Consider the following 10176-nt stretch of genomic DNA (forward strand, 5'->3'; position numbering starts at 1 on the left):
CCCCAGGACCACCACCTGAGCCAAAGGCTCAACACCTGAGCCACCCAGGAGTCCAAGATTTTCATTATTTTTTTATGAGAGGCAAATTTCATGTCTCACAGCCAAGTTTCAGTAGTTCAAAAGGTATTATTTACAATTAGACTTTTAAAAAAATCACTCAGCCATGGGACATGAAGCCATTTTCTCATTTCCTAATAACTCTAGACTTGGACCATATAAAAGCAAATTTTCAGGTTTTCAGTTTTCAATGGAAAGGAAAACACAACTTGAAAATATTCCCCCCTTAATCCTCAGATTTTTTCATTAAAAGAACAATTTTTTTTTTAATTTTTTATTTATTTATGATAGTCACAGAGAGAGAGAGAGAGGCAGAGACACAGGCGGAGGGAGAAGCAGGCTCCATGCACCGGGAGCCTGATGTGGGATTCGATCCCGGGTCTCCAGGATCGCGCCCTGGGCCAAAGGCAGGCGCCAAACCGCTGCGCCACCCAGGTATCCCTCATTAAAAGAACAATTAATAAAATAACAAATATTAATAAAAACAGCAAAAATATAAGAAAAAGATAAAAAGTAATACAAAAAAAGCTAGTAAACCCTAGACAAGGAAATAGGCACAGACCAATGTAATTAGCTTAAAAAAATGGCAGCTAAGAAAAAAAAAAAAGAGGTAACAATGTGGCAGGACACACCTTAGAGAGGGACACAACAAGGCCTATTTCATCCTTATCGGTGAGAAACTGTAATGGTGATTCCACAAAAACCTGAGAGCTTTTACTAATTTTACCAAATGTGTAATAACAGACTATTTGGATATCCTTACTCTGACTCTCTTAGGAAAAAAAGATGCTGGAGAGATACTTGTGAAACAGAGGAAATTATGAGACTGGATTTTTCTGTCAGAAAGATTCTAAGAATAAGAGAACAATTAGTTGAGTAAATTTTATGTTGAAAGCTACATCAAGAAAATAAAATACACTTCACAACTAGGTCATCTTGGTACAGCAGATATAACAAATCTTGGGAAATAAAAGCTAATTTCAACATTGTCCTTTCTTCTCTCCATGGATGCAGACTACATAAAAGTATGGATAGAACAAAACTAACTGTCTTTAAATAACTTCTTCTTGGAAAACTTAACTATTAGAAGCATTGGCAAGGAGTTAAAGTCATCCATATTATATGAGAAATAGAAAAAAAATAAAAAAAGTAAAAATTTAAAAAAAAGAAAAGGATCCCTGGGTGGCGCAGCGGTTTAGCGCCTGCCTTTGGCCCAGGGCGCCATCCTGGAGACCCGGGATCGAATTCCACGTCGGGCTCCCGGTGCATGGAGCCTGCTTCTCCCTCTGCCTATGTCTCTGCCTCTCTCTCTCTCTCTCTATCATAAATATATAAAAATTTAAAAAAAAGATTTAGACAAACTTAAAGCAGCTCCATAGTGTGAAAAGCTAAAAAGATTTGTCACGGAAATTATGGAAAAAGAAAAAAATAGTGAGATACTTTTATTTTTTATTTTTAAAGATTTTATTTATTTATATGAAAGGGAGAGAGAGAGTGTGTGTGTGAGCATGAAGCAGGGGGAGCAGAGGGAGAAGCCAAGAGAGAAGCAGGCTCCCCACTGAGTGGGGAGTCTGAAGAAGGGCTGGTTCCCAGGACCCTGAGATCCTGACCTGAGCCCAAAGCAGAAGTACTTAACTGAGTGAGACACCCAGGTGCCCTGAGACACTTTTCATAAAAGGGACAGAGAAAGAAACTATACTAGAAGAAAACATAACCAAAGGAACATAAAGAAAGTCACCACAAATACTTTGTATTTTAGAACAAAATGGATTAAATAAAATGAAGAGGTAAAAAGTGAGAGGAAAAAAATGAGGTTGTTGAGATAATAAATCAAGGGCCAAAACATTTTTATATAATTACCAAGCAGAAAGAGCAAAGAATAAATATGGATAAAACAAATTAATAACATGAAAAAAGTTTAGATATAATTATTAGTTAACATAGTTGTGAAAGACCAAGGAATCAGAAAACAATATAGAAAAGACAAAATCTGCTGTGCAAATTGGTGTTTCTAAAGTAAAAAAAACTTCAACGTATTAATGAGGAAAAATATTAAAATACTTGATAAAATTAAGTTTACATGCAATTAACAAAGAGTTATAGATGATTCCAGAAAAAAAAAATGATACTGACTGGTCACACTAGGACATATTTCATGGTGAAATGCTCAATCTTCAAGATAAAGAAATTCTTTTTTCTTAATGAAATAAAATGTGCTTCAAAATCCTTTACCCAGAAAAAAAAATGCTGAAACATGAAAGCAATAGTCATTCTAAAATATAAAATAATTAGAGAAGTAACACTACTGAAATCTTGAAAAAAACTTTACTTGATGATAAAACCAAGTGAATTAAGAGATAAATAAAAATAAAGAACAAACCATACAATTATACAACTGTGAAAATTATGGTAAAAGTGGAGAATATAAATGCTGTAATCTTGGTGGTATAAAAAATATAAATATCAATTCAGGAAGAGGAAAGGAGGAAGGAAAATATATAAGAATTCCAAAGTCTATCTTTTACAGCAGAGCCAATTGGTAATGTGTAAACGTTAAAACAGGAGCTAAAGATACAAAATGAAAACAACTAGTTTTAAAAAGTCGTTTATATTTAGAAATATATATATCGGGGATCCCTGGGTGGCGCAGCAGTTTGGTGCCTGCCTTTGGCCCAGGGCGCTATCCTGGAGACCCGGAATCGAATCCCACATCGGGTTCCCGGTGCATGGAGCCTGCTTCTCCCTCTGCCTGTGTCTCTGCCTCTCTCTCTCTCTCTCTCTCTCTCTCTCTCTCTGTGTGACTATCATAAATAAATTTTAAAAAATTTTTTAAAAAGAAATATATATATCAAAAAACAATTTCCTTTCTAAGAATCATTTCCTTGAGGTATAATTGACATACAAAAATATGGACATAATTAATGTGTAAAATTTGATGAGTTTGGGGGTAAGTATACATGCATTACACTCTCACCACAACTTGTGATTTAAACATATCCATCACTTCCAAAGGTTCCTTTCAATTTCATCATTATTATTATTGTTATTATTATTATTAATTTTCTCACGTGTGATAAGAACATTTAACATAAGAACCACCCATTTTTTTAATTTTTAAGTGATTAAATAAAAGGTATTAATTTCTAATACGATAATGTATTGTTAACTATGGGCACATGTTGTATAGGAAATCTCTAAGACAGACTAAGTGAAATAAGCCAGACACAAAAAGGCAAATACTTCATGATACTACTTACATGAGAAATCTAAAATAGTCAAACTCATAGAAGCAGAGTAGAATGGCAGTTGCTAGGGGCTGGGAGTGTAGAAGGAAAACAACTAGGAGTTACTGTTTAAAGGAAATAATTTCTTATGATGAAGTAATATTTATGTGAACCTTCAGCATTTACTTCAGTTCCACTTCAGTTTGTTTGGTTAAATTAATATATACTTACATTTAATACTTATTTTTTAAAGAAATGAAAGTGTTAGAATCTGATATTTATAAAACAATTTTATTATCAATTAATTTATAATATAGCTATGTCTCTATTTGTCTGTCATCTGTTATCTGTCATCTATCATTTATCTATATTTACCAACCTATCTCTCCACCTATCTATAAATTCATCTATCATTATATTTTTATAATTCATTGCCTGGAATGATATCAGCTGGTGGTAAAACATACTGTGTTTTTTTCTTTAAAAATTTTTTTAAATTTATTCATGAGAGTCAGGGAGAGAGAGAGAGGCAGAGACACAGGCAGAGGAAGAAGCAGGCTCCATGCAGGGAGCCCGACGTGGGTCTCAGTCCCAGGTCTCCAGGATCAGGCTTTGGGCGGAAGGCAGCGCTAAACCGCTAAGTCACCTGCCCCTTTTTCTTATTCTTCAAAGTTATTTTTTGATGTACACAATGTCATCTCCTGTGACATAACTTTCTATTCAATTCTTCAGAAGGATCTGGCAATTTTAATTTTTTTCTTTTTTTAAAGTTTTTACTTAAATTCCAGCTAGTTCACATACGGTGTGATGTTAGTTTCAGGTGTACAATTTAGTGATTCAACACTTCTATATAACATCCAGAGCTTATCACAAAAAGTGAACTCCTTAATCTCCATTATGTATTTAACCTATTCATTCAACTCACCTCCCTTCTAGTAACCATTACTTTGTTCTCTATTGTTAGGAGTCTGTTTTTTTTTTTTTTTTTTTTTTTTTTTTTTAGGAGTTCAGCTTTTTATTGAGCAGCTTATAAAAGTTTAGTCAAAGAGACCAAAGCCCATGTCATCATCAGACTCCTCAGATTCTTCTTTCTTGGCTTCCACTTTTTTCTCCTCAGCTGGGGCAGCAGCGGTGGAAGGAGCAGGACCTCCCGCTGGCGCAGCGCCAGCTGCTGGGGCAGGTCCACCAGCTCCTACATTGCAGATGAGGCTCCCAATGTTCACGTTGGCCAGGGCCTTTGCAAACAAACCCGGCCAGAAAGGCTCAACATTCACACCCGCTGCTTTAATGAGGGCATTGATCTTATCCTCCGTGACCGTCACCTCGTCGTCGTGCAGGATGAGGGCCGAGTAGATGCAGGCGAGCTCCGAGACGGAGGCCATGGCGAGGGCGCGTGCCGAGTGCGGTGCTAGTCGCCGGCTGAAGTGAGGGCCTCACCCCAGCGCGGCCTTAGCTTCCTCGGAAGGACCGAGCACCTTAGCGGTTTGTCCCCCTCTCTCTTTATTCCATTAGCCTCTTTGTTTTGTTTCTTAAATTTCACATATGAGTGAACATAATATATTTCTCTTTCTCTGACTTTTTTCGCTTAGCATAATACTCTCTAGCTCCATCTACATTGTTTCAAATGGAATGAATTCATTCTTTTTTATGGCTAAATAATAATTGCATTGTAAATACATACCACTTCATCTTTATCCATTTATTAGTCAACGTATGTATATTTGTGCTCTTTCCAAAATTTGACTATTGTTAATAATGCTGCCATAAAGATCATGGTCCGTGTCTTCCTCTAAATCAGTATTGTTGTATCCTTTGGGTAAACACCTAGTAGTACAATTACTGGATCATAGGGTAGTTATATTTTTAAATTTTGGGGGAACCTCCATACTGTTTTCCACAGTGGCTGTACCAGTTTTTATTCCCAACAGTGTAAGAAGGTTTCCCTTTCTTGACATCCTTGCCACCATCTGTCATTTCCTGTATTGTTAATTTTAACCATTCTGACAGATGTGAGGAGATATATTATTGTAGTTTTGATTTGTATTTCCCTGATGATGAGTGATGTTGAGAATCTGTGTTTGTTATTCGTCTGTATGTCTTCTTTGGGAAAATATCTCTTCATATCTTCTGTCCATTTCTTAACTGGATTATTTTTGGGGGTTGTTGAGTTTTATAAGTTCTTATATGTTCTTATATGTTCTGGATACTGACCCATTATCTGATATGTCATTTGGTGGTCATTGCTCGAATTTTCTATTTCTTCTTGTTTCAGTTTTGGTAGTTTTTACATTTCTAGGAATTTATCCCTTCTTCCAGATTGCCCAAATGTTAGTATATAATTTTTATAATATTCTCTTATAATTGTATTTCTGTGGTGTTGGTTGTGACCTCTCCTGACTCATTTGAGATTTTATTTATCTGGGTCCTTTCTTTTTGATATGTCTGGCTGGGGTTTTTTAAATTTTATTTATTCTTTCAAAGAACCAGCTCCTGGCTTCATTGATCTGTTCTACTGTATTTTAGTTTCTCTATCATATATTTCTGCTTAATCTTGATTATTTCCCTTCTTCTGGATTTAGGCTTGTTTATTGTCCTTTTTCTAGCTCCTTTAGGTATAAGGATAATTTGTTTATTTGAGGTTTTTCTTGCTTCTTGAGGTAGGGCTGTATTGCTATGTAATTCCCTCTTATCAATGCTTTTTACTGCATCTCCAAGGTTTTGGACTTTTGTGTTTTTATTTTAATTTTATGTATATTTTTAATTTCTTCTTCCATTTCCTGGATGACCCATTCATTCTTACTAGGATGTTCTTTAACCTTCATATCTGTGATCTTCCCAATTTTTTTCTTGCAATTGACTTCAAATTTCATTGAATTGTGGTCAGAAAAGTGTCATGGTATGATCTCAGTCTTTTTGTAATAGTTGAAACCTTATTTGTCACCTAGAATGTAATGTATTCCAGAGAATAGATTCCTCTAGTGAACTCAAACAAGATGTGAATTCTGCTGCTTTAGGAAGATTATATCTGTTAAGTCCGTCTTGTCCAGTGTATCATTCAAAGTCATAACTTGTTAATTTTCTGCTTAGATAATATGTCTGTTGATATAAGTGAGGTCTTTAAGTCCAGTAATATTATTGTATTATTATCAACAAGTACCTTTACATTTGTTATTGTTTTATGTATGTGAGTATTCCCAAGTTAGGGGCATAAATATTTACAATTGTTAGATCTTATTTTTGGATAGACACCTTTATTGTGTTATAGTGTCCTTCTCCATCTCTTGTTACAGTCTTTGGATTAAAATCTACTTTGTCTAATACTTCTATGGCTATTCCACATTTCTTTAATGTCCAATAGCATAATAGATAGTTTTATTTCTTGTTTTGTTGTTCTTTCTGGAGATTTTCTCTGTTCCTTTCTATTCATTGTCACTTTTGGTCTTTCTTTCCCACTCAAAGAGTCCTCTTTATTATTTCTTTCAGGGATGGTTTAGTAATCACGAATTCTTAGGCAAGAATTTATTTACTTTTTGTTTTTATTTTGTTTTTGCTGTTGTTTTTATTTACTTGAGAAAGACTTTATCTCTCCTTCTATTCTGAATGATAGCCTGGCTGGATATAGTATTCTTGGCTGCAGTTTTTTCCCATTCAGCATGTTGAACACATAATGCCCTTCTCTTCTGGCCTGCCAACTTTCTGTAGATTTTCTATTAATATTATTGGTCTTCCCTTTCAAGTAAGGGACTTCTTTTGACTTACTGCTTTTAGTATTTTTTTCTCTGTATATTTTGCAAGTTTAACTACAATATGTCTTAGTGTTGGACTGCATTTATTGATTTTGAGAGGAATTCCCTGTCCCTCCTGCATTTGGATATCTGTTTCCTCCCCCAGATTAGGGAGGAAATATACCTTGTGCCACTTTTCTCTCTCTTCTTCTGGAACTCCTATGATATGAATGTTATTATGCATGATGGAGTCACCAAGTTCCCTAAGTCTACTTTCATGATCCAAGATTCTTTCTTTCTTCTTTTGTTCAACTTCATTATTTTCCATAATTCTGTCTTATTTTATTTATTTATTTATTTATTTATTTATTTATTTATTTATTATAGTCAGAGAGAGAGAGAGAGAGAGAGAGAGGCAGAGACACAGGCAGAGGGAGAAGCAGGCTCCATGCACCGGGAGCCCGACGGGGGACTCGATCCCAAGTCTCCAGGATCGCGCCCTGGGCCAAAGGCAGGTGCCAAACCACTGCGCCACCCAGGGATCCCTAATTCTGTCTTCTTTATCACTTACTTGTTCCTCTGTTTCTTCCATCCTTGAGTTCATTATATCCCATTGGTTTCGAATCCTGGTTATTGCATTTTTCGTTTCACCCTGATTCATTTTTTGCTCTTTTCTCTCTGTGGTATGCACCTCCCTGATGTCATCCATGCTTTCCTGAAGCCCAGCAAGCATCCTTATGATTTTTTATTTAAATTATGAATTAGGAATATTACCTATATCTGTTTTTATTAGATCCCTGTCCATGACCATTTCTTGTTTTCTTTTGGTATGAATTTATCCACTTGGTTATCTTCTCTCTGCTAGGAAAGCCTGTTATGTTTTCTGTTCTTGAGAGTCATGGCTTTATGAAGAAGAGGTCATACTGTGTCCAGGGTCGTGTGCTTCAGGGAGTGCCTCTGGTGTGTGCTTCTTGCATTCTGCTCTATTCTACAGGCCAGTCATCTGCAGAGTTTCTCCTTGCCTTCATTGGACAGCATTTGGTCCTTGGGCAGAGTGTGGTGAGTTTAAGTAGGTGGCCTCTGTTCTACTTGTTAAAAGATACTCAATGCTATTTCCTGTAGAACTGAAGTTTTGCAGAACTCTATGCTCAGGAGACATCACACATGTGGGCATTAGTGCTTGTCTTCTTTGGGAGGGTCCAACTCTGCTGGTTCTTACAACTCTGCTGGTTCTTAGGCACACTTGCCTAAGAAAAGCAGTACCAGTAGAATGCAAGGCAGCAGGAATTGTCACAAGCAGGTTAGGCACTCAGTGTTGAAGCTGTGATGTTTACTGGAGTTGACTTATGCTTTGAGATTGGGTGGCATTAGCACCAGCCAGTTCTTTTGTTTCTGGACAAGGGAGTTCATGCTTGCTGCTGTCAGGGATATCCTACTGGAAGAGTGAATAATTTCTCTTTGTACATCCTTGGCTCTTCTCAGATTGCTGTTTTCACACTGTCTGTGTTGAGTGTGCTTCCCTGCCTGGCACAGCTCAATGCACTCTGGGCTTCATCCCAGTCAGGCTGGCTGAGTTTTAAAACTCCAAACTTTTAGGACCTGATGTGGCAGGGACCTGCTCTGATCTTCTCAGGAAGCATCTCACCATGCTGGGGTTGATGCAGGTTTAACCCAGAAGGGCAGTAGGACCACAGCACAGGAGTATGGGGTTTGTCGCAAAGCACACTACACAGCCAATATCCAGGTTAGCTACCCTCAGCAGGTGTCTCTGTGCATATGCTGAGGAACAGGGGAGGGAAAAGGCTTCTTTTGTCCCCAAAGAGGCAGTGCCTCCTCTCCCAGATGAACTCCAGGAAGATGGAATGGTCTCTCCCAGTGCATCTTAGCCAATCCTCAGATAGTGATGTCTGCCCCTGGGGTTACCTGCCTGAATTTTCTAATGCAGCATACTCAGAGCTCCATACCAGCCATGCTACAGACCTCTAAAACCACTGTCTTTTGAGCAATGCTGATTGCAAAAACTCAGGAAAATCAGCCTCTTTCATTTTCCCAGTCAATGACTTTGGGGGAGTATTCTCCTGGCTCAACCCCTGTGCTCCTCTCTCACACCTTTCTCTGTGACTAGGACTCTGTCTTCTCCACCTGCAATATGTTTCTCTCCCAAACCAGGTGTGCTCTTCTCTCTCACACATCTACCATTTAGATGAAGACAAAATTAGTCTTGCCACCATTTTATATGACAATTTTCTCATATTTGAAAGAGGTATAATATTTATATTTAATTTTCTCTTTTCCAGGTTAACATATAAGATTACTTCAAAATTTCCAACATGGGTATCATTATGAAATATTTCAAATGCTAAACATATAGAAAATAATATTATGAACAACCATGTACCAACTTCAACTTTTTAAATACTGTAACAAATTTACTTCCAATTATTTTTAAAAGAAATGTTACAGATAGGGTTATAGTGCCGTGTAACTATCTTTTTCATTTGTTTTCCTCCTCATAGGTGATGGCTATATTGAATTTTATTGAATTCTATATTCACCATTAATACATATAAGAGTTATGTAATCACTTTTATTATATATCTGTGCATTCATTGGTGATATAATGAATTGCTTTGATGTTGTAAGACATTAGAAACATAATGTCATTCTGTCCTTACATATGCAATTTGTGTATTTTATCTAATATTATATTAAAGATTTATCCATAATGATGCATTGGATCTAGTTCATTCATTATCACTGCTAGGTAGATTTCATTGGATATAAATATCAAAGTATATATATCCACTTTCCAATTAATGCATTTTTAGGTGCACTTATTCTCTCAACAATTATTTATGGAGTCTTAACTATGTATGAAACATTTTTCTAAGTGTTGGTTATTGATATTTATTTTCCTTTCTGTCACCAACAATCTTACTATGTACATTTTTATACATACATCATTGTGCAAATGTTTGAGTATTGTATAGGTTAAATTAAATTATTTGAAAGGTGGAAATCTCAAGTTGTTATATATGTGTTTTGGCTTTACTAGATATTGAGAATAGTTGTATTAATTTATACTCACATATTCTTTATTTTAGATATTCTGTTTTCTCCATCATTCCCAACATTTATTCCCTGATTAATTTTTTGCCAATCATGTGAAA

General features: G+C 36.2%; 1 protein-coding gene across 1 annotated transcript; it reads right to left on the reverse strand.

Moving 5' to 3' along the window:
- Positions 1-4293: 4293 nt before the first annotated feature.
- On the reverse strand, positions 4294-4758 carry LOC112933574 (large ribosomal subunit protein P1). The gene has a single exon (XM_026016760.2). The coding sequence runs from the start codon at positions 4661-4663 to the stop codon at positions 4319-4321; it is 345 nt and encodes a 114-aa protein (XP_025872545.1). The 5' UTR covers positions 4664-4758; the 3' UTR covers positions 4294-4318.
- Positions 4759-10176: the final 5418 nt, after the last annotated feature.

This window comes from Vulpes vulpes, chromosome X, assembly GCF_048418805.1.
Source record: "Vulpes vulpes isolate BD-2025 chromosome X, VulVul3, whole genome shotgun sequence".
Taxonomy (NCBI): domain Eukaryota; kingdom Metazoa; phylum Chordata; class Mammalia; order Carnivora; family Canidae; genus Vulpes; species Vulpes vulpes.

Excerpts from the sequence above, each read along its gene's own strand:
- LOC112933574 (XM_026016760.2), bottom strand. The coding sequence starts at position 4,663 with ATGGCCTCCGTCTCGGAGCTCGCCTGCATCTACTCGGCCCTCATCCTG.